This window comes from Camelina sativa, chromosome 19 (assembly GCF_030686135.1).
Source record: "Camelina sativa cultivar CO46 ecotype springtype chromosome 19, ASM3068613v1".
Taxonomy (NCBI): Eukaryota; Viridiplantae; Streptophyta; class Magnoliopsida; order Brassicales; family Brassicaceae; genus Camelina; species Camelina sativa.
In genome coordinates, this window is record NC_141898.1 from 10,534,952 (window position 1) to 10,559,937 (window position 24,986).

General features: G+C 34.9%; 5 protein-coding genes across 6 annotated transcripts; 3 read left to right on the forward strand and 2 right to left on the reverse strand.

Annotated features, from left to right (window-relative positions):
• Positions 1 to 458: 458 nt before the first annotated feature.
• Positions 459 to 7,562, forward strand: LOC104766004 (calcium-transporting ATPase 9, plasma membrane-type). The gene is made up of 32 exons (XM_019241439.2): positions 459 to 1,250; positions 1,359 to 1,475; positions 1,570 to 1,609; positions 1,697 to 1,809; positions 1,906 to 2,037; positions 2,130 to 2,219; positions 2,304 to 2,373; positions 2,514 to 2,584; positions 2,666 to 2,749; positions 2,838 to 2,915; positions 2,998 to 3,069; positions 3,164 to 3,247; positions 3,342 to 3,424; positions 3,510 to 3,618; positions 3,691 to 3,746; positions 3,831 to 3,873; positions 3,955 to 4,038; positions 4,150 to 4,287; positions 4,372 to 4,437; positions 4,526 to 4,624; positions 4,760 to 4,870; positions 5,042 to 5,209; positions 5,302 to 5,526; positions 5,607 to 5,723; positions 5,831 to 5,929; positions 6,053 to 6,190; positions 6,311 to 6,411; positions 6,505 to 6,550; positions 6,634 to 6,768; positions 6,844 to 6,951; positions 7,035 to 7,126; positions 7,223 to 7,562. Exons 1-32 carry the CDS (start codon positions 1,062 to 1,064, stop codon positions 7,326 to 7,328), a joined length of 3,264 nt encoding a protein of 1,087 aa, XP_019096984.2. The 5' UTR covers positions 459 to 1,061; the 3' UTR covers positions 7,329 to 7,562.
• A 103-nt stretch (positions 7,563 to 7,665) lies between these two features.
• Positions 7,666 to 10,308, reverse strand: LOC104766006 (protein MANNAN SYNTHESIS-RELATED 1). The gene is made up of 6 exons (XM_010489806.3): positions 9,888 to 10,308; positions 9,323 to 9,476; positions 9,160 to 9,230; positions 8,966 to 9,051; positions 8,299 to 8,878; positions 7,666 to 8,215 (listed from the first exon to the last, which is right to left on the reverse strand). Exons 1-6 carry the CDS (start codon positions 9,987 to 9,989, stop codon positions 7,937 to 7,939), a joined length of 1,272 nt encoding a protein of 423 aa, XP_010488108.1. The 5' UTR covers positions 9,990 to 10,308; the 3' UTR covers positions 7,666 to 7,936.
• Positions 10,309 to 14,590: 4,282 nt separating this feature from the next.
• On the forward strand, positions 14,591 to 16,781 carry LOC104766007 (glutamyl-tRNA reductase-binding protein, chloroplastic). The gene is made up of 5 exons (XM_010489807.3): positions 14,591 to 15,240; positions 15,365 to 15,445; positions 15,847 to 15,951; positions 16,077 to 16,226; positions 16,343 to 16,781. The coding sequence occupies exons 1-5, from the start codon at positions 14,869 to 14,871 to the stop codon at positions 16,589 to 16,591; spliced, it is 957 nt and encodes a 318-aa protein (XP_010488109.2). The 5' UTR covers positions 14,591 to 14,868; the 3' UTR covers positions 16,592 to 16,781.
• Positions 16,782 to 16,802: 21 nt separating this feature from the next.
• LOC104766008 (uncharacterized) lies at positions 16,803 to 18,664 on the reverse strand. The gene has a single exon (XM_087502673.1). It carries the CDS (start codon positions 18,616 to 18,618, stop codon positions 16,855 to 16,857), a length of 1,764 nt encoding a protein of 587 aa, XP_087358799.1. The 5' UTR covers positions 18,619 to 18,664; the 3' UTR covers positions 16,803 to 16,854.
• Positions 18,665 to 21,393: 2,729 nt separating this feature from the next.
• LOC109130817 (salicylate/benzoate carboxyl methyltransferase) lies at positions 21,394 to 24,066 on the forward strand. Of its 2 annotated transcripts, XM_087500353.1 has the most exons (6): positions 21,452 to 21,594; positions 21,777 to 21,909; positions 22,786 to 23,008; positions 23,093 to 23,178; positions 23,277 to 23,528; positions 23,630 to 24,066. In XM_087500353.1, the coding sequence occupies exons 1-6, from the start codon at positions 21,584 to 21,586 to the stop codon at positions 23,987 to 23,989; spliced, it is 1,065 nt and encodes a 354-aa protein (XP_087356479.1). In that variant the 5' UTR covers positions 21,452 to 21,583; the 3' UTR covers positions 23,990 to 24,066. The 2 variants fall into 2 exon arrangements, with proteins under 2 accessions (XP_019096416.2, XP_087356479.1); XM_019240871.2 differs by having other exon boundaries at positions 21,394 to 21,594; positions 22,786 to 23,178.
• The last annotated feature ends 920 nt before the right edge of the window (positions 24,067 to 24,986 follow it).

The window sequence follows — 24,986 nt, forward strand, 5'->3', positions numbered from 1 at the left end:
CGAACTTTCTCAGCAACTTCACTATCCTCTCTCTCTCTCTGTCACATTGTTTTATTCTTTTCAAATTCTTTTTTTTTTTTCCATTATCTTTCTTGGAAAACTTGATTAGAAAGAATTTATTAAGGAATGAAGATAATTGGGGAGTATACCATTTTTAACATGATACGAGGTGAACATTTTATGTCATTTGTAGCAAATCCATTTTTTTTAAGACGTGAAAAATTTGTAAATCTTTGAAACAAATTATTAAAAAAAATTGCATATTCGTGTTTCGAAAGTAAAAGAAATTTACATATTCTACGTAAAAAAAAAATATGTCTTTTTTTTTTTAATTGTAATAGTTTCCAATGAATTGGGCAAGAAATAACAAACAAAAATATAGTTAGAGTAGAGATGATAGATCTGAGAACAAGGAATAATATGTGTTTTTTTTCTTAATAAAAAAAGGAATATAAAATAGAGACTGATTAGATATAATGCAACCATGTTAGATTTAATGGTAAAGAGATGCAACCATGTTCTTCTTTCCCGGGAAAATCTCTTTCTTCCTTCATTGTGCTCTCTCTCTCTCTCTCTCTTTCCCATAAAAAAACAAAAAACAAAAACAAACTTTCCACAAATTTTGCCAAACCAAACCAAAAATAGTAATGAACTCATTCCATTGAAACTCTCTCTCTTTCTTCTTAGTTTTGTTTTGTTTTTTTTTGGGTTATTTTGTTAGAAAAGCTCAAAATTAGTTTCTCTTTCTTTTTTTTCTCTGTGATTGACAGGGAGGTAAGAGAAAGAAGAGAGTGTCTCTGTTTCTGTTTCTGTTTTTTTTTTCTTTTCTTTCTTTTTATTTTTTGTTGCCTTTCTCTTCTTCTCTCTTACGAGTTAGGCAAACCTTTCTCTCTCCGTCACACCATTTCATAACGACCAAATCCATAAAACAGGAAGGAGGTCGTTTCTATTTTTTTTTTTTTGCTTTCTCTCTTTGCGTTACATTTTTTTTTTTCTCTTTTTCTTCCTTATTTTTGAAAAGAAGGAAGAAGCCTGGGACGTGATCAGACCAACAAGGAAGAATGAGCACTTCGTCCAGCAATGGATTGCTTCTGACGTCAATGTCAGGTCGTCACGACGATATGGAAGCTGGTTCTGCTAAAACTGAAGAACATCATTCTGATCATGAACAGCTCGAACATGATCCTAATGATCCTTTTGACATTGATAACACCAAGAACGCTTCCGTCGAATCTCTCCGTCGTTGGAGGGTATATATACACATATCTTTCTTTCTTTCTTTCTTCTTTGATTTGCCTAAAGATTTTGTGAATTGTAACATTTGATTTGATATTTTGTGACCATCATCAATTGTGCAGCAAGCGGCTCTTGTGTTGAACGCATCACGTCGATTTCGATACACTTTGGATCTAAATAAAGAAGAACATTATGATAATCGAAGGAGGATGATCAGAGCACACGCTCAAGTCATTAGGGTATTTATATTTATAATTCTTCTGCTCATATACAACAATCTTGTTTGTTTGTTGTTATCTTGATCTCACGTCTGTTATTACTTTTATGACTCAGGCAGCATTGCTTTTTAAATTGGCTGGGGAACAACAACTTGGTATGATCTCACATAAATTCAGTCAATATCTCTGTTTTTGGTTTCCTATGATTATTAATCTTTACTTGTTTTTTGGGATCAATGCAGCGTTTGGCTCATCAACACCAGCAGCTTCAACTGGTAACTTTGACATTGATCTCGAAAAACTTGTGTCAATGACCAGGAACCAGAACATGAACAATTTGCAGCAACATGGAGGGGTATGATATATATTCAAGACTCTCTTATTGCGGTTCGTTGTGTGTTATGCACGGGGAGATTTGATAATACTGACATTAAATATGATGATCTTTTAGGTCAAAGGTGTTGCAGAGAAGTTGAAGTCAAATCTGGAGCAAGGAATCAATGAGGATGAGAAAGAGGTGATAGATAGGAAGAATGCATTTGGATCTAACACCTACCCAAAGAAGAAGGGCAAAAACTTTTTTGTAAGTGAAAGTTTTTTTATAACTTCATCGATGATGTTCTCATCAGTTTGTGGATAACTCATACGTTTTTTAACTTTATGTTTTCCCAAAAGATGTTCCTCTGGGAAGCATGGCAAGATTTAACTCTCATCATCTTGATCATAGCGGCTATAACATCATTGGCATTGGGAATCAAGACAGAGGTATGCTTTCCTTTTGTAAAGTTCTTTTAGTTTTTCAAAATTAGGAACACACTTGAATTCTTTTGGTTATAACTTCATTATCAGGGTTTGAAAGAAGGTTGGCTCGATGGTGGAAGCATTGCCTTTGCAGTTTTGCTTGTCATTGTTGTTACAGGTATATATATCTATACATGCTTCTTTCGTCTTCTGCCTACAATTGTGTTCTGTGACAAATTATTGAAAACATACCTAATCTTGCTCTTCATCCATTTAAGATGGAATCTTTCTTTACGCTTTATCTTTTGATTCTTTCAGCTGTTAGTGACTATCGCCAATCTCTTCAGTTTCAAAACCTCAACGATGAAAAACGAAATATACAACTGGAGGTGCTTGCTTTACCATCTTACTTTTGTTTTGAAATCATATGTTTTTGCGCTGATAATTAAATAAAACGAAAACTCTTACAGGTCATGAGAGGAGGGAGAACAGTGAAGATTTCAATCTATGACGTTGTTGTCGGAGATGTTATACCTCTTAGAATAGGTGACCAGGTATGTATATATACTTTGTCTTTATATTCCATCCGTAATTTCAGAATTAAATGACTATTTGGCCTTATGTATTGATGTATTCATATAGGTCCCCGCGGATGGAGTGCTGATTAGTGGTCATTCTCTTGCTATTGATGAATCTAGCATGACCGGTGAAAGCAAGATTGTGAGTTCATCATTATGGCTCTGCCTGTGCAATTCTATGCTTATTTTCTCTTTTTACTTGCTAACACAGACCTCTGTTGCAGGTTCACAAGGATCAAAAGTCCCCTTTTCTAATGTCTGGTTGTAAAGTTGCTGATGGAGTCGGTAACATGCTGGTAAATCTTTGAGGCTTTTGTCCTTTTTGTTACTTATGTTTTCACATATTTGTTCACACTTCCTAATAGTTAATCTTTGTGATTCTTTTAACAGGTTACTGGTGTTGGAATCAACACTGAGTGGGGACTGTTGATGGCAAGTATCTCAGAGGACACTGGTGAAGAAACCCCCTTGCAGGTATATCATCTTGATTGATCACTTGTTTATTGGGTTTGTGGTCTCTACAATGTCCTCAAGAAGCCTAACAGTTCTTTTTGGTAATTTTGTACAGGTGCGGTTAAATGGTCTTGCAACCTTCATCGGCATAGTTGGGCTCTCAGTGGCTCTTGTTGTCCTGGTGGCTCTTCTTGTGAGGTAATATTCATTTACTTTGATCAATTAATCTCTTGGCTTACAACTATGCCATGTTGTGGGCTATAATCGTGAGTTTTGTTTTCAGATATTTTACCGGAACTACCCAAGATACTAATGGAGCTACTCAGTTTATCAAAGGAACGACAAGTATCAGTGACATCGTAGATGATTGTGTTAAGATATTTACAATCGCTGTAAGTAGTAATCACACAAATTTAGATTATGTTATTAGAGAGACATGTGAATTAACTCTGGCTCTTGTTTAGGTTACTATTGTGGTTGTGGCTGTGCCTGAGGGACTTCCCTTAGCAGTTACCCTCACGTAAGTCTTACTTAATATCATCCCACTCAGAAAATCACTAGCAACATTGTATTGATCTACCTTTTCTTGACTCCAAATTTGCAGTTTGGCTTACTCAATGCGAAAGATGATGGCAGACAAAGCTCTGGTAAGAATCTTGACATGTGTTTCTCAGCTGTAATTCTTTCTTCCTGGTTATTTTCTGACAACGTTTTCAATTGCTTAACAGGTTAGGAGGCTTTCAGCTTGTGAAACCATGGGATCAGCAACAACAATCTGCAGTGACAAAACTGGAACTTTAACTTTGAATCAGGTCAGTGTCTCCAGTGAAACTCAGCACCAGCGTTATGGGGTGCTTCTTCATTGACATGAAAACCATCATAACCTTCTAGGTAGCTAACTTTACTCCTTGAAAAAATTTCAGATGACTGTGGTTGAGACTTATGCTGGAGGATCAAAGATGGATGTAGCAGACAACCCCTCTGGACTCCATCCTAAACTTGTTGCCTTAATAAGTGAAGGAGTGGCACAGAACACTACAGGAAACATTTTTCATCCCAAGGTGGTTTCTCTACTCTGATACAGTATTGTTGAATCTTCTTATGGACTGAAACGAGGAAAATTCTGAGTTCCTTACTCTATGTAGGATGGTGGAGAGGTGGAGATTTCTGGATCTCCCACAGAGAAGGCTATCTTGTCTTGGGCGTATAAGGTATCACATGTTTTGTTTACTCTGTGTCCATCTTTGGAATATTTTTCCTCCGTATGGGCAATATACTTAAAAGAAGCTATTGGTGCAGTTGGGGATGAAGTTTGAGACCATCAGGTCGGAGTCTGCTATCATCCATGCTTTCCCTTTCAATTCAGAGAAAAAGCGTGGAGGTGTTGCTGTGCTTCGAGTAATTGCTTTAATCCTTTCTCCAATTTTCAAATTACAGAACTTTCTTACTGTGGAGGCATTGCAGTAAGCTGCTGCTTCAGCTCACCGCTATGTTCTTCTGAAAAATCAGTAACTAAACACTAAATCACTGCAGGGTGATTCTGAAGTTTTCATTCACTGGAAGGGAGCAGCAGAGATAGTTTTGGCTTGCTGTACACAATACATGGACTCAAATGGTACTCTTCAGTCCATTGATAGCCAGAAGGTGAGGTTACTAAAAGAATTTGAAATCACAATCTCTTTGAAATAAAAACGGTGTTAACAATTTCACTTGGACACTCTCTGCAGTTAGCCTAGGAAGACCAAATGTGTGACTACACTATGCCTTTCATCTCAAAATTTCAAAAACACTCGTGTCTGGAAACTTGTTTTGCAGGAATTTTTCAGGGTTGCTATCGATAGCATGGCGAAAAATAGCTTGCGATGTGTTGCTATTGCATGCAGAACACAAGAGCTGAACAAAGTTCCCAAGGAACAAGAGGACTTGGATAAATGGGATTTACCAGAAGATGAATTGATTTTGCTTGCTATCGTTGGAATAAAGGTTTGTTTTCTGAAAGCCTTTCTTTGGTAACTATTGGTTTGTTTTATGAGTTGACTATGTGATGCTTTTAAATTTTGATCTATGCAATATAGGATCCTTGTCGTCCTGGTGTCAGAGAAGCAGTGAGAATCTGCACCAGTGCTGGTGTTAAGGTACGAATGGTGACTGGTGACAATCTTCAAACAGCAAAAGCAATTGCTTTGGAGTGTGGTATACTTTCTTCAGATACAGATGCTGTTGAGCCTACTATCATCGAAGGAAAAGTGTTCCGTGAACTATCTGAAAAAGAGAGAGAACAAGTAGCTAAGAAAATAACGGTATGACAATAAAAAAATTCAATGATCATATGACCTTACTGCTTCTCTTTCAAACACTAACATAGGGTGTAAAAATGCAGGTTATGGGTAGGTCCTCGCCTAATGACAAGCTTTTACTTGTTCAAGCGTTACGGAAGAATGGAGATGTTGTTGCTGTCACTGGTGATGGTACTAATGATGCTCCTGCACTCCATGAGGTTAGTAACCCTCTATCGTTCTCATAAGATAAAAAAGTTCTTCAACAGCTGATATTGTGTTTTATTATTTCCAAATATGACTCTTGTTTTGTTGCTTTGGAGTATAGGCAGATATAGGTCTCTCTATGGGTATATCAGGAACAGAAGTTGCGAAAGAGAGTTCTGACATCATTATTTTGGATGACAATTTTGCTTCAGTAGTAAAGGTTAGTCTACTATAGCAATTAGAGAAATATGATCTTTTAGCTTATCCTTCATTTTGGAGTGTATACTTCAACATCTATTCTTTAGATGCCTTTCTAATCACAAAACTCTGTTTGCTCTTCCAGGTTGTTCGCTGGGGTCGTTCTGTGTATGCAAATATTCAGAAATTCATACAGTTTCAGCTTACTGTGAATGTTGCAGCACTGATAATCAATGTTGTAGCAGCAATGTCTTCTGGTGATGTTCCTCTAAAAGCTGTCCAGGTAAACTAATCCTCCCCTCTTTCTCGAGGATGAACTTTGATGCTTTATGAATGGTTGAACTATTAAGACACGGTAAAAAAATGGAGGATAAAAGACCGAGAATGGTGTTTTTTGTTTCAGCTACTTTGGGTTAACCTTATTATGGATACTCTTGGAGCACTTGCACTCGCTACAGAGCCACCAACTGATCATCTTATGCACAGAACCCCTGTTGGAAGAAGGTATAAACATCATGTCCATGATTAGTGAAACAAAATTAGGTATGTGTGGTTTCAGTCGTATGGTTCGTAATGGTTTGTTTTCTGGATTTGCAGGGAACCTCTTATTACAAACATCATGTGGAGGAACTTGCTTGTTCAGGTGACTTTCTCTTGATTGATTTTTTCACCAAATACTTTTTCTAGCTTGCAAATATTTGATATTGAATCCTGGGGATGTCGCAGTCATTCTATCAAGTGGCCGTTCTCCTAGTTCTCAACTTTGCAGGCTTAGGCATTCTTGGCTTGAACCACGACAACCATGCACATGCTTTGGAAGTAAAGAACACTATGATATTCAATGCCTTTGTCATGTGTCAAGTAAGCAAATCATCTCTTCTTTCATCTCTAGTCTTATAACCTATGGAGTTATTTTTAACCTTGCAAGTCTTCCAGATATTCAACGAGTTCAATGCAAGGAAACCTGATGAAATGAATGTTTTCCGAGGAGTGTCTAAGAACCCTCTCTTCGTCGCAATTGTTGGAGTCACTTTTATACTTCAGGTAGGACAATCCCACAAAGCCACCTTGAATTGTGTTTCCTCTCTTTTGAGACTTTGATAGTAACTCCTGGTTGAAAAATGCAGATACTCATCGTTACTTTCCTCGGAAAGTTTGCCCACACGGTTAGACTAAGTTGGCAGTTATGGCTTGCTTCTATTGTCATTGGATTGGTCAGGTTGGTCCAATTTCTCCAAACTTGTTCTCAGTTCTTATGAAGGATTCCTGTGTTTCCAGAACTATAAATGAACAATTTGTTTACTTTCCTATGCAGCTGGCCACTTGCAATTGTTGGGAAATTGATTCCTGTGCCCAAGACTCCGTTGAGCGTCTACTTCAAGAAACCGTTCCGTAAATACAAAGCTTCAACGAGTGCGTAAAACAACAAAAACTAGATTCACCGTCCTCAATACTGGAACTACAGAAGCAATAACAGATATATAACCTGTGACAATGGCCTAAACCTCTAACCTTTCTTTCTTTTTTTTTAATGGTAAAAATATTTTCAAATGTATACTGCAATGATTCAATTCTTTTGTCCCTTTACCTATTTCTTCTTTTTGTATGATGTAAAAATGCAACTGTGAATTGAATTGGATTTGTGGTTGTACTAACGAGAGAGTTTGGCTTAGTCTTTGGTTTGGTTTCAAAAGTGTTGTATTTACATGGAGGATTCTCTGTGTGATTACCACTAGATTTGAGGAAAAATGAACACGGTTTTCGAGAAAAGCAAGATCACATCCTTGTCTTAGTTCACATGTTTCTTCTTCCTTCACTAAAAACCCTCAACACTAAATCAATCTTACAAACAATTTATGTGTTTCGCACTATAGAGCAAAATTTATAGAATGCAAAAAAAAAAACAACTTAGATTGAAACAAACTTACAAATAAAAACAAGAGAATAATTAAATTGCTTACACTTGATGAAAACTGAGAAGGCCTTCCGAGGAAGTATGCGTGGAGACTACTTTACAAATGCGAGAAGGTCAGCAAAAGCATGAATAAGCCAAGTGGTTCTTCTTTGAGATGTACGGAGAGATAAAATCTGTAGCAAGGCCAGATGTCTCTGAGATTTCTGCAGGAACTAGCACTTGAGGCTTACCTAAAGCTATCCTTTTGCCTACTGTGTTTGCATAAAACAGACCGGATATGGCTGGAATAAAGACATCGCTTCTTGAGCTTATGTCGAAGTCGATAGCATTTTCATACTCAGAACTCTCTGATTCAAGGTACTTTGATCTCTTACTTGCCGGCATTATTGCTTCCTGCCATTAGTTAAGTGACAAAATCAAGATTAACAATAGTGTAAAACACTTTCTTGGACTAAACAATGAGGAAGTCTACTTACCTTTGTGAACGTTTTCGGGAAGATATCCTTAAGGATATTGAGGCTACTGTCCCATCTTGGCTGAGTCAGATAGATAGTTGTGTCGCTAGCAAATCCAAGCTTCCTCAAGAATAAAGCAATCTCTTGCGCATTGTAACATGTCTTGGACCCTCCAACACCAGTTGTATGGCAATTTTTCTTCTCAAGTACGTCGATTCTAAGGTCTACCGCTATGAAACGGCCACCTGATTTCCGGCTATGTGTCCTCAACCGCTCAACCATTGATTCAGCCACTGCATTCACTTCAGGTTGCAGCTCCAATGACCCAAACATTGCTAAACACGCCACAGGATCAGTTTCGCCATCTTGTGAGGATTTCCTCAGGTTTACAGAAGGGAAGTATGATGCGACTCGAATGTTTCCTTTGGATTTGAAGATGGGAACAATGTGCTCCTTAATGTAATCTTCTGTAACTCTGGTAGGAACCTTCACAATGGCCATGTTCCTTAGAGAGACTTCTTCAGGCAATTGTTTCACAACTTTAACGACATTTTCCAAGCTTTTAATTAGCTTATCCGCATCATAGATATCTTCAAAACTCCTGATAAAGCAGTTAAATTGCATAGAAATCTAAGAAACAAATCAGTAAACCAAAAATGTCATGAACATACAACAAAACAACACTAACCTTTCATCACCAGGTTTGCTTCCTCTTATATCAGGAAGTACTAGAGTTGCTCCAAGATGCTTTGCCACCATTACAGCATCAGTGATCTAAAACAAGAGAACAAACTTTAACCACAACAAACAATGACAGGAAGAAGAAAAAAAAAATGTTTTAAAGATTGGAAACTAATAAAGAAGACCAGAGTTTTGATATACCTGAGAGATATGGTACTCAGGACCATTGGTTAGTGAGAATGTAACATACCCTTTAGATGATACAGCTTCATCTGCAACATTTAAATCCTTTCGTCAATACTCAATAGTCCAGAATCAATGATGCAAAAGAAAAAAAAAAAAAAAAACTGCAGAAGACACAAACCGGATAGTAATGTTGGCCAACAAGGATTCAGATCAGTGTTATCTTCCATCCAAGGTCCATTACGATTGCCGTCAACGGTTCCGACAAGACCATCTTTCACAGCGACTTTAGATCCTTCAAATTCAATATCTTGTGCATCTCCCTGAGCTTTCTCCTGTAAACAAAAAAAAAGAAAAAAAAAGAAGGGATTTTGAGTTAAGAAGCAACAGAAGAAAAGAAAAGGTTGAACCTTTTTCACTATTAGTTTACACCAAAAGAGATGAAATCAATCATGTCCTAGTGACCCGCTGGAAAAAACTGTTGACTCTCTAATTTAGGTATCTTATGATCAAAATGCAATCTAACATTTGATCTAAAAATGGAAAGTTTTGGTTTTAATGCATAAATCAAGCAAAAAAAATTCACTAGAACTAATTGTATTAGATCTGCTTTTAAAACGCATGTAAGAGAAGCATCAACACAAACAATGAAGAAGAGAAATCGAACAGAACACACTTGAACTAAGCTGAAATGAGTATCAACATTAGAACAAAAGAAAAAACTGTCGGCAAAGAAGTTTAATAACCTGAAGAGAATCAAAGTAATCTCGATGAAGCATCTGTCCAAGCATCACAAACATGGTAATGGTGAGAATACCAGCAACTACTTGCCTCAAATCAAAACCCATAATTTCTTACTCCTTCTCTCTCTTACAAAGACAGAGTAGTAGTAGTAGTAGATGAGTTAAAATAGAGAGAGAGAGAGAAGAAAAAGAGACTCCAACAAAGAGAGGTGTTGTTGAGTTGTGTCGTGGGGCAGATAGAGACAATCTATCTTCCTCAAATATGAAATCTCAGTTTCTCTTTTGGATTTTTATTTTATTTTTACAATAAATGTTTGTCGAAAAAGATCACTCCTTTTTTGTTTCGAGGGAGTGTTATTGTCAGTGTTGATTGCTGAAGATTGAAGTCTTTTACGCTATCTTACACATTTACACAGCCACCGACACTTCTGCCGTGAACCTTGGTAGACACTTTAACCGGTGGTTTCACTCAACCGGTCAAACTAATACGACATTCTTATTTTTTTTTTTCTTCTTAAACACATGTTGCGACTCTTTTGTTTTTATTAATCTTTTCACTTGTATTCAGAAAAGATGAGAGTCAATTTTTTATTTTAGCTAAATTAATTGTGACTGTTAAAATCGTTTAGCTCTTTCAATTGGTTTTACATTTTTGTTAATGTTTATTAGTTTCGTAAATCAGTTTAGGGTTATGTTACCAACTATGTGGTTGATGGAAAAAAAATCTTTAAATCACGGACTCATCACTAGTCGCATTAAAAAGAGGGAGTCGGTAACGATACATAATATACTTTCTATCATTGATGATAAAGTAAGAATATACTAAAATTCCCTTTATATAAAGATAAGAGTAATTATTTAACAAACAAATTATAAACAAATGATAAAGGAAGGGATTACAAAATACAGATAGGTTTGAAACACATTTTAAACATATCATTTGATTGACATGAGACTAATTGCGTAATTACATTACTCTAAACTTCGAGTCAAAAGTAACTGTCATGATGCATATAGCTTTAATTTCGTTAGAGGCCACGTACGAGTTCATGCTCAACTTTTGCTAATCACACATTGTACTAATCGTTTCAGTTTCAGTTCCAACGTACCACATCATCATCATCATCATCAGGCCTGTCGGGTGTTACTTGAGGTTAGGGCATCTCCAACACCACTATATTTTAAAGTCAAAACTTTATTATAGAGCAATATTTGCTCCAACGCTACTCTATATTGAGTTAAATTCTCAGGAGCTCTCTACTCTCCACAAATCATTCTGAACACTCTCCTTTAATCTGCTATACTCCTCTACTCTTAATGACATTTTCAATCCCCAAATTTACCCTTACCAAACTGATTCAAACCGAATTTTAATTGAACTGATTAATTTTAAAAAAAAAACAAATTTGACCAATGAGAAGGGAAATATTCAACCAATCAAGGAATTCTACGTTACCCATCATCATCATCATCATCAAAAAAAAAAAAATCAAGCACCTATCCCACGTTCTTCTTCTTCCCGTGATGTTCACCTTGTCCATGACAAATCAGCCATTTTTCCACCATTGAAATCGATGCTTTAATCTATAGATTAGATCCACTTCTAACGTCTTAATCCATTAAATCATTAAGAAATTTCGATGTTTTATTTAAAATTCTCAGATTTCAATTAGATTAGATACTACTACTAGTATTAGAAATTAATGGAAATTGGGTGGGTAACATGTTTTCTGGGTTGATTAAGACACTTTAATGGACAATAGTGGTTGATTCCTAGTGAATTATAGGTAGACTAGTGTTTTTGGTCCGTGAATCAATTTGCAGATTAATCATAACTAGAAAAACTGAGTATAACGATTACAAGTAGTATAATCGTATAACTGGTACAACTATTATTCTTAAGAAAAAGACAATTTGTACAACTGGTACTTCTTTTACAAGTCATTATATGCTAGTTTAATTTTCATTTTTATTTTTCAGGAAAAACATAGGTTTTATTTAATCTTTGATTCAATTCGTTTTGTACAATTTAGTACAACTGATACTTGTAATGGTACAACTACGACCAATTTAACAAATCTTCATATGCAATTTTGTAAATTGAAATTAGTTAGAAATTTATAAATTTTCATATGCACTTACTAAATATAACCATTTAACAAATCTTCTTAAATTACATTAGTTAAACAAAATTTATATAATAGTCTTCATCAATTACACCTTTGTACAAGAAAGAACTTATATTTTTAAGATGACTTTCTTATTGTTATCCCCATTACATTGTAAACACAAATAAAACTCTTTTGACAAATATTTTTGCATAAAAACATGGGAAATGTTCATACAACTATTAAAATCTTGGGTCCAACTAAAAATGTTTTGTTTAAATCTAAGTATAACCGATTATACAACAAAATCTCAAAAAGTACAACTATGTATATGTCGGTACAACTTGAAAACTAGGAACAACTGTGTGTGTTTTTTACGGCGTCACATGTCATGTTTGGCGGCGCCATATGTACATGTGCAGTTTATGACGGCGCCATGTGACCCACGTTTTCCCACAAATTTCAACAAATTTTCTCTAAAAATAAAAAAAAAAAAATCATTTTTTCAGTTTTAATTTTCTTTCCAACTTATCCTTATTTACCCACTTATTAGGTTTTGATAATTTGAGATTCGATTTCAGATCTAAGATTTTAGATTCAGTTTCAATATTATATTTCTTTTTTGTCAAACCAATATTCGATAATTATATGTTCGATTTAGTATATGAGAATTTGAGTTTTGGTTTGAGTTTGTACAACTGGTGGTACAACTAGTACAACTAGGACAACTCGTACAACTAAGATACGAAGTTGTTCCAAGATTTACAAAGTTGTACCATGTTTTACGAAGTTGTACCAAGTTCTCTGAAGTTGTACCTTTTAGTTTCTAAAACTTCTAAGTTCTAAGTTACAAAATCCGCATAGTTATATCAAGTTATACATAGTTATACACAATTAAGAGATATATCGTTGAATCCCCATTATCTTAGCTTTGTTTCTTCAAAATCAATTGGATTCGGTGACTACTCATCTTTTTCATCAATTATACCGCATCTAAACGAATGTGGTCCCCAAGGTTGCTCAGATTTTTTGTACGAACCTATAAAACAATTGATTATCTCATAAATCCTGCAATATAAACTAATAGATTCTTAGTTGTACACGATTTTGAGAACAAAGAAAATTCAAAATTCAATCGAAAAGAAGAAACTAGAAACTGATATGAAGTTATATAAATTTGGATTTTATATTGGTTGTGTGAAAGAGGACAATTTCCAGAAAATAGAGAAAAAAAAACTGTTAATCGTTTGAGATGAAGAAAATGAAGAAGAAAATGAGTTGGGTTTTATATTGTGTGAAAGAGGACAATTTCCAGAAAATTCAGAGAAAAAAAAACTGTTAATCGTTTGAGATGGATTCAACCCAAACACAATGAATTCGGGTAATTGAAGATCCGATTAGATTGGTTGAGTCGTAAATCCTAGAAATTCTTAGGGGTTATGAAGTCTTTCTCTTATTTTCTGATTTAAAATAAATCGAAACAAAATTAGATATTAGAAAAGAGTATTTGGGAATTTTTGATGGAGAGTAGAGAGCTCCCAAGATTAAAACTCCTCTATATTTTACTCTAAAATAGAGAAAATGATAGGATTGCTCTATATATAGAGTAACTCTATTTTTACCTCTATTTTTTTTAGACTAACTCTATTTTCAACTCTAAAATAAAGTAATACATTGGAGAAAACAATGCTCTATTTTAGAGTTACTCTATTTTTTTGGAAAAAATAGAGTAACACATTGGAGATGGTTTTAGTATTTGAGTTGAACAACCATTAGAGTATTTTAAAATTTTGGTTAGGCTAAAATCCATATATTTTTGCTGTTATTTTTTTGTCTGAATGGAATCCGAAAATATTCAAAAATATCTAAAAATTCAGTATTTAATCGAATAAAAAAGTAGAATGAGTGGGAACGTACCGTGTAGTTTGAATTCGTTATTTTGTATCCAAATCTAATATGCAAATATAGGTTGAAAAATAATGGGTTTAGTTAAATTCCAAGTATATTTGGATACCTGTTACCGAATGGGTTTAGTAAAATTCCAAACCGATCCGAACTAATAATATAAAAGTAAAGCAAAAATAAGATCTGATAATTTTGAGGATCTGGAACCGACCTGAACTGATTTTTCAGAGTTGTGTTCACTGTTCAGGCCTAATAGTAACCACTAGTCATGTCTCCATAATTATGTTTTCATAATTACAAAAGCTGGTTTACACAGAGAAAAATTTGGTGGAACATCAGGAAAAACACATGCTGATCGATGACAATGATTATAAATTCATGCATGACTCTCCCTTCTGTGTTTTCTTTTTTGTTCATTCCTTGTCTTCTAAGTTTATGAGGTGGTCACAATGAACACTTGATTGATTCTTGAATGGTAGCGTAACAGTGTGCTACACCACTTCATAACTTTTTGATGCAACTCTCTTCTTTTTTTTTACCCAATGCACACGTCAATACACCTACCCAATCATATACTGGCATACTGTTGTTGTATATGAGTTTGGAAACACATATAAGCAAACACACAAAAATGTCTAGTGAATAATAATAACTCCAACAAATAAATAATGAATGAAATCCTATTTTCAAGCTACATTTTCTGAGAGTTTTTTTGGTTTTAAAAAAAAAAAAGAAGATTTGTTGGTCATGACTCATGATTGTGTGTAGTGTGAAGTGTAAAGATGAACTCCATATTATAAAAATACAATAACCGGGGAAATTTCCGGTTTTTAATTTTGTTTCGGTTTACATCGATACAGTTCCGAGTCTCCGGTTTTGTTCTATTCGAAGTTTTTTTTTTGTTTATCTTGATTTCGTCAAATACAAAGCAGAGTCCTTTTCTCTATCTCTCTCTCAGAGCAAACCAAAAAATGCAACTCCAAACCCAATCCTTCGCTCTCACTCTTCTCCCATCTCCTAATTTCGCCAAACCCACCGAGAGACGCGAATTCATCTCTCTGAAACGAGACCCATCTCGTCCAATTTCGCTCCGATGCTCTGTTTCAACGGCTTCCGCTACTCCGTTGACGGCGACATCCGCTTCGACGACTCACAAGCCCTTTCCGGCGGAGGTTTCGAGGAGTATCATGGAGCTTTCATCAGTCGGAACTCTATCCACTTTGACCCACGACGGCTGGCCTCTCGGCGTTGGTGTTCGCTTCGCCGTTGACCAAGATGGCACTCCTGTTCTTTGCCTCAACCGCACTTTCTCTCCTGACAAGAGGTCTGCTCTTCATGTTCAGGTCCGTCCTCATCTCTTTATGCTCAATTCCTTCTTTGTAAAGTTGCAAAGTTTACTCCTTTTTGAGAATTTGGTTATTGTTTCTTCTGATCATATCCTTTTTTGATTCTTGTTTATGGAATCAGTTAGAGCAATGTGGGTTGAGGACTCCTCAGTGTACGATACAAGGTAGTATTAGTCGACCTGGAGACGATACTGTTCTAAAGGTATGAGGTTTTTTACTAAAATCTCTCACCTCACTCCAAAGAACACATCATTAGTCTTGGAGTATTACCTAACTGTGCATTGTTTATGATACTTTGTTTGGACGATAAGGTTTCTTGATTGACCTGTTAATGTAAAAAGAAGACTTGCATTTATATTCATTTTAGATCATAGCTTAGACGTTAGCCATATTCACTATTCCCATAGTGCTTTCTATTGGTATTTGAAGGAGCTATTGAGTGTGTAGTTTTTAGATTGGGGTGTTGGTTTCGGTAGCCTCTAGGAGATGTTTGTGGAAACCAGTTTGGCTATTTCGCATAACACTGATTGTACGATTCTAGGTTTGTTGTCCTCTTCATGTGCTTTTACTTGAATTGAATCGAAGTCACCATGTTTGCTGTAGCGTCTCAGTGCCACATGGAGGAAAAAATTTGGGGAAGAAGTTGAGGAGGATAGTTTATATGTTGTTGCAGTTGACCGTGTACTCCAAATGGAAGACTTCATGGAGGTAGAAATTGCAAGCTCTATCAGTTTCTTTTGACAATTAATTCTCTCTTATGTCGTTCATCTCCTCCTGAACAAAGAACATGTTCATCTCATGGATACTCTGATAACGTCTAAAAACTTTTACAGGATGGAATCTGGGTGGCGTCATCAGATTATAAAAATGCAAGTCCTGATCCTCTTCGAGGCGTTGCAGAAGACATTGTCAACCAGATCAACGCTAACAATATGGAAGACATTTTCCGTTTCTGCAACGTATACGTGGATCTGGACTTTGTGGTTAGTATATTCAGCATGCTATGCAAATACTCTAAAGGAATGTTCAATCTCAGGAGCAAAGCTACTAGTTTCACTTGTTTATTCAGGATTATCATTCATTTTTCAATTCACACCAGGTTTCAGAAACAAAGATGATATGGATGGATAGGCTTGGATTCGACCTCCGAGTATGGTCTCCACGAGGTGTATATGATGTGAGGATTCCATTTCCGATGGAAGTAACAGATGAAAAGGGAGCAAAATCATCCTTTAATGGAATGTCACAGCTCGCTTGGGAAGTAGAGAAAAGCTATTGTCCTGCAGATTTCAACAAGGTTAAACTACTTAAGCAAGTAGTGGGATCAGCACTCAAGGGAGCACAGTAACGGTATTGACTTCTTTTTGTTGTTGTCCACATTATTATTCTTTGTTTACCAGTTTATGTAGGCCACAATTGGGCGTTGGCTCTCTGTTGTATCTCTTGGATAAGTATTTGTTCTGAGTAAATAGGGCATGCACCAAACATGATGTAAGATTTTGTCCAATAGGAGATATGAATATGCGATAGTTCAATTATCTTTGACTAGTTCAGTATTATTACCCAAATAATACATTCGTTATGAAGAGAAAAGTAGATATACTATTTACATTAAGTTTTACTATTCAACACACAGACAAAAGAGCATAATATTTCTCTATCAAATATTTTGTAGACGACTTTATTTTCACAACGATTATTGCAATAGCTGCATATGTCGCGAGTAAGACGATTATTGAGAAGAATATCAATCTTTAACTGACGAAATATGAGTTTTTTACCAGGCATCACATACATGACCTTATCTCCAAGTAAACATTTAATATGCAGTATGACATTGCAATCCTTGCACATATAAATCCCTTTATTCGGATCAGCTTCTTTTTCACAAACATCACACAAATACTGACCCTTTACTTTCTTATCATAAGAAAAAATGAGAAAATGTTCATCATGCTTGTACCTTAGCTTATTAGGTAATGTTGCGCATTTAAAACACATAACAAAACCACATTCTCCACAGTTTAGACGATGGCGTCTAAGTTTATTGCAAATCGAACAACTTTGTGAAGTTTGAGGGTCAGATGTAAGAAACAAGGGATGTGGATGACATCGACGATCACATGTCTCGGATAAAGAAGCACAACGTACGTCTAATATGAAATCGCAGCTCCCCTCACAACACAAGTATACGAACCCATTGCTTTCACGCTTACAAGCTTTACATATGAATGTATCCTCTATATCATCCACTTGTAGCGTAAGGGGATGAGGATGCGTCGCATGTTGTTTCTTACGAGAAAGATGGGCACATTCTTGATGGAGGATAAACTCACATTGCATGCAGCTATAAATAATTTCATCACAGATAGCAAGTGTGCATGCTTGACAACGTTTGTTCTCGTCAAATTTTCTATTGGTCTTATCGTCGAGTCTCATATGATGATTTTGATGACTGAAATGTTGTATGACTCCATCACTTATCTCATCGAACGACTTAATAATATCTTCATATGGATCTTCTTGTTGTCCCTCAAGTTCTTTTCCATCCCATACATCTTTTCTGGTTGCACATTTAGAATGAACACCATAGCTGCAATCTTTGACGCAACAATACCTTCCATAATTTGTGTCTATCTTTCCACGACACACTCCGCACAACCATTTTTCAGGAGTTAGCGAAGAAGTGAAAGAGAGGCGGTGTTCATGACGTGATATTCTTATGATGGATGGCAAGTAAGCACAAGTTTTATGGGCTACAAAATCACATTGACGACATGAATACATCATAGACCTAGTATTACTCAACCCACAAATGTCACAAATCAATGAGCTTGTTCGAGGAAAACAAAAGAGGGTATGCTCATGCCTTTTTGGATGGTCTATTGCAAGGAGTGGTGGCTCTCTAGCACAATATGGGCACATAGTAAAATCGCATATAGAGCAATCGTAAACCCAATAAAAATCTTCTGAACAACAACATAAGCATATCTTACTCGAATAATTAGCTTGAAGTCGGAGAGAATGTTTCGGATGATGCGGGTGATTTTGTATCGGCTCCATACACTCTTTGTGGTAGTAGGTTAAAGCAATTGGAAATTCGCGAAGACATTCTTTGCAGGAATAAAATAAAGTACCGACCAAAGGTTTCTCACAAATCTGGCATGAGAACTCGTCATATGTACCGTCTTTGCTGTTGCACAAATCTAAGGAACAGATGTGTGACAAAGATGATAATGTAGACTTGTCGGCATTGGGAAGAGTTGGTGACTCTCTGAAATGTATCCATCGAAACTCGTCTTCCTTGTTTTTAAAATTTGCATAAGGGCATAAGAGAAGAGGATGAACAGATTGCTGCTTTGACTCACAATTCATGACTGAACGGAACACGGAGGATATGAAGTTTATGATGGATATAAAGATGATTAATTTGAGAGTATTGGTACGTCTTTATATATATATATATGTGAATTAAGAATGCGAACGTTTCTTTGTTTGTAATACATTCTAAAATTCATTACGCAACCAATGCTATATACTTTATGCGTTTACCTTTGCATTTTTCTAATATTACTTTACTTGTCGATATTGAAACAGTTACAGTGTAGTAGCTAGTAATCTAGTATTCTTTATTCTTTTTTTTTGTACACCATTTCTTTAAAATAAAGTTAACTTTACTTGATCAACAAAGCATATGAGAAGTCTTTCTTGCTTGATGAGAAAGCGTAGACTTGTCTTGACATGTTATACTACTAGTGACATAAATATCGAATATCGTATGGCAACACCAGTGTGTTCAAGAAAGCTAGACACGTGAAAAACGTATTTGAGCCATATCTAGAAAAGCCCAGTGGGCCGAGTACAAGTCTGAGAATCACATAGGTTCGTCTCTGAGAATCAGATAAGAATCGTATCCTTTTATTGATATTTGGTTATGGAATCAGTTAGAGCAATGTGGAATGAGGACTCCTCAGTGTAGGGTACAAGGTATTAGTCGACCTGGAGACGATATTGTTCTAGAAGTATGATTTTGTAATGAATCACCATCAGTCTTGGAGTATTACCTAAATGTGCATTGTTTATGATTGTACTTTGTTTGGACGATAAGGGTTCTTGATTGACCTGTTTATGTTTCTTGTCCAACTACCCTGTAGAATCTCTTATGGTAAAAGAAGACTTGCATTTATATTCATTTTCGAATATAGCTTAGACGCTAGCCATTTTCACTGTCCCCATAGTGCTTTTTATTGGTATTTTGAGGAGCTATTGAGTGTGTAGTTTCAGATTTTAATATAGTGGTGTTGGATAGTGATTTCTACTTTCTCTGAACAGTGTTGTTAAGTGTAAAGTATACATTTATGCCACGCCGCCAACCTAGACAATTCAGAGAGCAAAAAATCTCTAGCTATTTTGTAAACTATTTTTTTTTCACAACGTTTATGGCATTTGTTGCATATGTTGCGAGTCAGATGATCATTGAGAAGAATAGCAAAGTCATGAATAATTGGATCTGAAAAGTCACTAATACGTCGCCATATAATCAATCTACGATGATATGACATCATGCTTGCTATGACTAAGCATCGTCTTAAGAAGGTACTAGCCATTCCCATGTCTAAAGAATTATGATGTGAACTAGTTTAGCCTCCACTTGCTAATGAAATTGATCTTTTGGCTTGCCACATTCATGGTAACCTAGAATAACCATCAATCATGATGCTTAATAAATTGTTACGGATATCTTGTCTTTAAGACGTCTTCCCCTTAGCTTAGGCACAAACTTAAGTTATAGAACAATGGCATGTGCAATGTGTTCACGGAGGAGGGTAAAAAGAATCAAATTGGCAGTGAAAATCATTAGCCCCTATAAGAAGTGGATTTCCGGATTCTTAAATTAAATTCAAGGATTTACATTTGGATTATTTTAGATGTTTTGTAATCGAGTAGAGGAAGAGATCTATAAGTAAACCTTACTAATCTTATTTCTTTCATGCTTATCATTTACTTTGATGTATTTACTTTCTTATACTGGTGTGGATGCATCCCTATTTACTCAAGATCATAAACTTTCATTATACTGGTGTGGATGCATCTCTATAATGCAGGTTCTAAAGGAATCATAAACTTTCATTATAGAGAAAGGAATGGCCGGATATGTGATTCATCCATCAATCTTGTTTAACAAACGTTGTAAAAATATGTATATATATATATATATATTCATCTAGAATCATTATATAACGGAACTTAAATCAAAGAGTGAAGTTTTAAAATCCATTTCTGATTGTGGTGGCTTTGCAGATCCAGAACTGCAAAGAAATTGGACAACCTAGGAATGCAGGGAAATCTCCATTCTCTCAAGATAAAAATATCTGTTTAAACTAAATCCCTTTTTCACTGCCTAAACAAAAGACTATAATTATATATAAATTAAATATTTATTGGCAAAAAGAGAGTGTAATTATAAATCTTAAATCTAACCACATAAATAAAAATATATCGTAGTGTAGTGCGGATTATCTAGCTATAATAATAATACTATAAAAACGTGGTCGAAAGTGACATACTAGAAAGGCAGCAAGTAGCAAAGGAAAAAAACAAAAAAGATAGAAAACGTATGGTAGCTATTAGGACGGTCCCTACTATTCAGCATGCATGATTGAGTATAGATAAAAATGATTGAAATCGCAATGGAACTAAAGCATATATGGTTGACAGTTCAGACAATCTATACACGTCTGATGTTAGGAAGATCTTTGAAATCATCATAAGATTATTGCATGTTTTCTTGAAATACTTCTTTAATACAAGAAATGGATTCAAAAATGCAGTTGGTGAGACTTGTACCGACGATGAAGAGAATAGCATTTTCCCTTTTGTGACTACTCTAATCAGTATGAAGGGTGGAGATGGAGACAACACTCACTCCAATTCTCTTCTTCATGTTCTTCTTTTGCGACATGATGTCGTCGACATCCATACACAAACTAATAGCAGGACCCGCATAATACATTGGTTCAAGATATAAAAAGAGTTTTAAAAAAAATAAAAAAATAGAAGAATTATTACGATGGTTAGATTGTTTTTGAAAAAAGGGAATATTTTTTTTGAAGAATTATTATGAAAGTTCTATTATTATATATAGCTATAATTCTGAGAAAGAGATATCTATAAAGATTGGATAGGACTATAGGAGGATTGTGTTTTGCAACAACTCCGTGTGTTTCACATTGAAGACAAGTCCCACCTCTATAAATAAAGTAGCCTCCCTCAAAAACATAACATATTGAAAAAGCTCTCATTTTTAGCTAATTATTTTCTTGAAGTAGTACTGCGAGAAATGGATTCAAGGTTCTTCTCACAAATTCATCTTTCAATTCACATCATATATATATATATATATATATATATATATATATATAGATATGCATGATTGTATATGCTGATTTGAAATAGATGTGATGAGCATATATATATATATATATATATATATATATTTATATATGTATTGTCTATACATGCGATCAATGCAGGTATACTGGGAAGAGTGAAAATGAAATGAATATCGACGATGAAGAGACAAGAAGTAAATACCCATTTGTGAGTATTTTAAGTATGAGTGGAGGAGATGGAGATAATAGTTACTCCTCCAATTCTCTTCTTCAGGTTCTTTTCATCTTCTATATATTTCTTTTTTTCTTTCGTAGGCTTATTCATTCACAAACTAATACTTCAATATTTACATATATATATTCTATACTCAAACTATTTACACTTGAACCCGCGCTAATTTCGTTATCTATACCAAATATTTACAAAGTCTCACCGCACCGCAAGAGGAAGCTCTTTTCTTACTTTACCACTAAGTACTAATCCGCGGTTCAGAACTTTTTTTATATGTTTATTTGTAATCACTAATTTTATTATTATGTTATTTATAATAATTTGTGATTTTAAATTAGTTTGCTTATATAATAATTTTTTGTATTTTAAAAATGTTTATTGGAAACTTTTGTCAATAAAACACGGAGGCTGTAACAATGAATATAATTGTTAGTTAAGATATATTATTTTCAATTAAGGAAATAATCAATGATTCTCATAAGATTTTTTTTGTTAAGAGGATATCTTATGAGAATATTTTTGTTAAGAGGATACAGATTTGGTAAATGGATATGTATTTAATTTAAGTCGATTGAGTATCCATGTAATCCGCGATTTTTTCTGATTAATAATAAGATAATTAGATGGTTGATTATTAGTTATCTTTAATACCCTCAACAATTTTAGTCTTTATTTAACAATTTCTAATGGCATTTGAATGTAAATTTTTACACTTTCTAAAGTTAGTTTCTTTTTTGTACTTCTCAATTAACATAGTAGGATTTATTATTTGTACATGTGGGATACTAAGAAAATCACTCATTATTCATTTCTAAATAATTAGTATGACTTAGGTTTGGGCCATTCCCAATTATATAGAGAGAAAAAAAAAAAGATTTTTTAATTAATTTTTCTCTTCCTTTGTTTTTTTATTTTCAGAGAAGAGTTTTATCAATGACCAAAGCAATCCTGGTTAAAAACACCAAAGAAATGATGACAAACTTGGGCTTTCCTAAATGTATTAAACTAGCCGATTTGGGCTGTTCTTCAGGACAAAACACGTTCTTGGTGATATCAGAGATCGTTAACACAATCAATTTGTTATGTCAAGAATGGAACCAAAACCCACCCGAGATAGATTGTTGTCTGAACGATCTCCCTGGTAATGATTTCAACACGACGTTCACGTTCATAACTTTCTTCAACGATAAGCTCACAAGCAAAATACCATGCTTTGTCTCTGGAGTCCCTGGTTCCTTTTACTCAAGGCTTTTCCCACGCAAGAGTCTCCATTTCATTCATTCAAATTACAGTAACCATTACCTCTCCAAGGTCTTTTATAAGTACTTTGTTATAACTTTCCACTTATAGAAAAATAATTTCATCATAATAGTACACAGATTATGACAATGAAAATGTTGACTTGTAAGGTTCCCGACGGACTGGAGAAGAAGAGAGTCTACATAACAAGTTCAAGTCCTCTAAGTGAATACAAGGCTTACTTGAATCAATTCCAAAGAGATTTTACGACGTTTCTGAGGATGCGCTCTGAAGAGATGGTATCTAATGGACGCATGGTTCTCACATTAATCGGTAGAAACACTCTTGAGGATCCACTATATAGAGATTGTTGTCATTGGTTGACATTGTTATCCAATTCTCTGTGCGACCTTGTCTTCGAGGTAAGGAAGTCATTAGATATTCACATTAATTTGTTGAAAATAATTTTAAATATGTAAACAGATGGTTTCGGTAATTCCGTTTTGTCTTGATCTTTTTATAGGGTCTTGTGAGTGCATCAAAGGTGAATTCGTTCAACATGCCGTTTTATGATCCCAACAAAGAAGAAGTGAAAGAAATTGTTGAAAATGAAGGATCGTTCAAAATAAACGACTTGGAGACACATGTTTTTGATCTCGGTCATAGTAACGAAGATTTTAGCTTCCAATCACATAGAGCTCAAGCAGGGAAAAAAGAAGCTAGTTGCATAAGAGCAGTGACTGAAACGTTGCTCGTAGCTCACTTTGGAGATGCCATTAACATCGATACATTGTTTGAGAAATATGCACATCATGTGTCGCAGCATGCTAGCTGCAAGAACAAAACGTCTGTCAGTTTAGTCATTTCATTGATTCGGAATTAACTTTTGTTATGTAGTCTGTATATGAGTCGAACAGTTCTACGGATCAAGAGAAAATAAATTCCTTAATTAATGAATAATCTTATCGCTTTAAATTACAATTAATCATTTCCAATCTACTCGCGAATTTTAGAATTTTGTCTTAGAAGGGTAATGCAGAGGCGGAAGCCAAACAGAGTAACTAAGAAACGATGGGATCAAGGACGTTGATCTCAGAGACAGAACGATGAGAGTCCTCAGTTGGCACAAGCGTTTTTGGGCAATTAAGGGCCTGACTGGTTCTTCCGCTATCACCCGCAAAGGCAGCGTTTGCAGGTGGTAGCGGTTGCTAGCGATTGGTACCAATCATACAAACCGCTCCTAATCACTCCAAATTGCTCATAATCGCTCCAAACCACTTAATTCCAAAAGCTGCTTCTCGCAAGCGTATGCGGTTGCAGCCGATTGCAATTGATTTTTTTTTTTTAACTTGAAACAAATCAATGATAATGAAATATTTTTTATATATCTTTTATCTAATTATTTTATTCATTAAGGATTATAGAATATGAAGTATGAATACGATTGAAAATATTAAAAAAATAAACAATTTGTAGAAAATAAGATTTCAATTAACAATAACCCAGAAAACTTGATGTAAATTTAATGGCACATCGCACATATGTTCAAAAAAATCTAAATTAATATAACATTTCATCAGAAATTTTAAATAATAAGATTATTTTTTGAAAAATATAAAAACAAATCACGAGTGACTCTTCTATCCTCTCGTTTCATCATTACTACCGATGAAAATACTGTCCCACGGAACTTATTGAGTGTGTGAGATTTAAAAAAGAAGATCTACGATCTAAAACACATGTTTTGTTATTTATCAAATTACTTGATTAAAAGTTTTGGTAAGAAGCCAAATGCATAAAATAATAAGTATGTCAATATGAAATTTATTTGTTTTCTAAATAATTATTTTAGTATTTTTAATGAATTTTAATTATAAATC

Bases quoted from the DNA above. Each gene is read 5' to 3' on its own strand.
- LOC104766007 (XM_010489807.3), top strand. From the start codon at position 14,869: ATGCAACTCCAAACCCAATCCTTCGCTCTCACTCTTCTCCCATCTCCT. The intron at 15,241-15,364 runs GTCCGTCCTCAT...TTATGGAATCAG, and splicing joins GGTCTGCTCTTCATGTTCAG to TTAGAGCAATGTGGGTTGAG. The intron at 15,952-16,076 runs GTAGAAATTGCA...AAACTTTTACAG, and splicing joins AAATGGAAGACTTCATGGAG to GATGGAATCTGGGTGGCGTC.
- LOC104766008 (XM_087502673.1), bottom strand. From the start codon at position 18,618: ATGAATTGTGAGTCAAAGCAGCAATCTGTTCATCCTCTTCTCTTATGC.
- LOC104766006 (XM_010489806.3), bottom strand. From the start codon at position 9,989: ATGGGTTTTGATTTGAGGCAAGTAGTTGCTGGTATTCTCACCATTACC. The intron at 9,052-9,159 runs GTATATCAAAAC...CTCTTGTTTTAG, and splicing joins CTGAGTACCATATCTCTCAG to ATCACTGATGCTGTAATGGT. The intron at 8,879-8,965 runs GTTAGTGTTGTT...CTGCTTTATCAG, and splicing joins AGCAAACCTGGTGATGAAAG to GAGTTTTGAAGATATCTATG.
- LOC109130817 (XM_019240871.2), top strand. The intron at 21,910-22,785 runs GTTCTTTTCATC...TTTTATTTTCAG, and splicing joins CCTCCAATTCTCTTCTTCAG to AGAAGAGTTTTATCAATGAC. The intron at 23,179-23,276 runs GTCTTTTATAAG...TTGACTTGTAAG, and splicing joins GTAACCATTACCTCTCCAAG to GTTCCCGACGGACTGGAGAA.
- LOC104766004 (XM_019241439.2), top strand. From the start codon at position 1,062: ATGAGCACTTCGTCCAGCAATGGATTGCTTCTGACGTCAATGTCAGGT. The intron at 3,070-3,163 runs GTAAATCTTTGA...TTCTTTTAACAG, and splicing joins ATGGAGTCGGTAACATGCTG to GTTACTGGTGTTGGAATCAA. The intron at 3,619-3,690 runs GTAAGTAGTAAT...GCTCTTGTTTAG, and splicing joins TTAAGATATTTACAATCGCT to GTTACTATTGTGGTTGTGGC.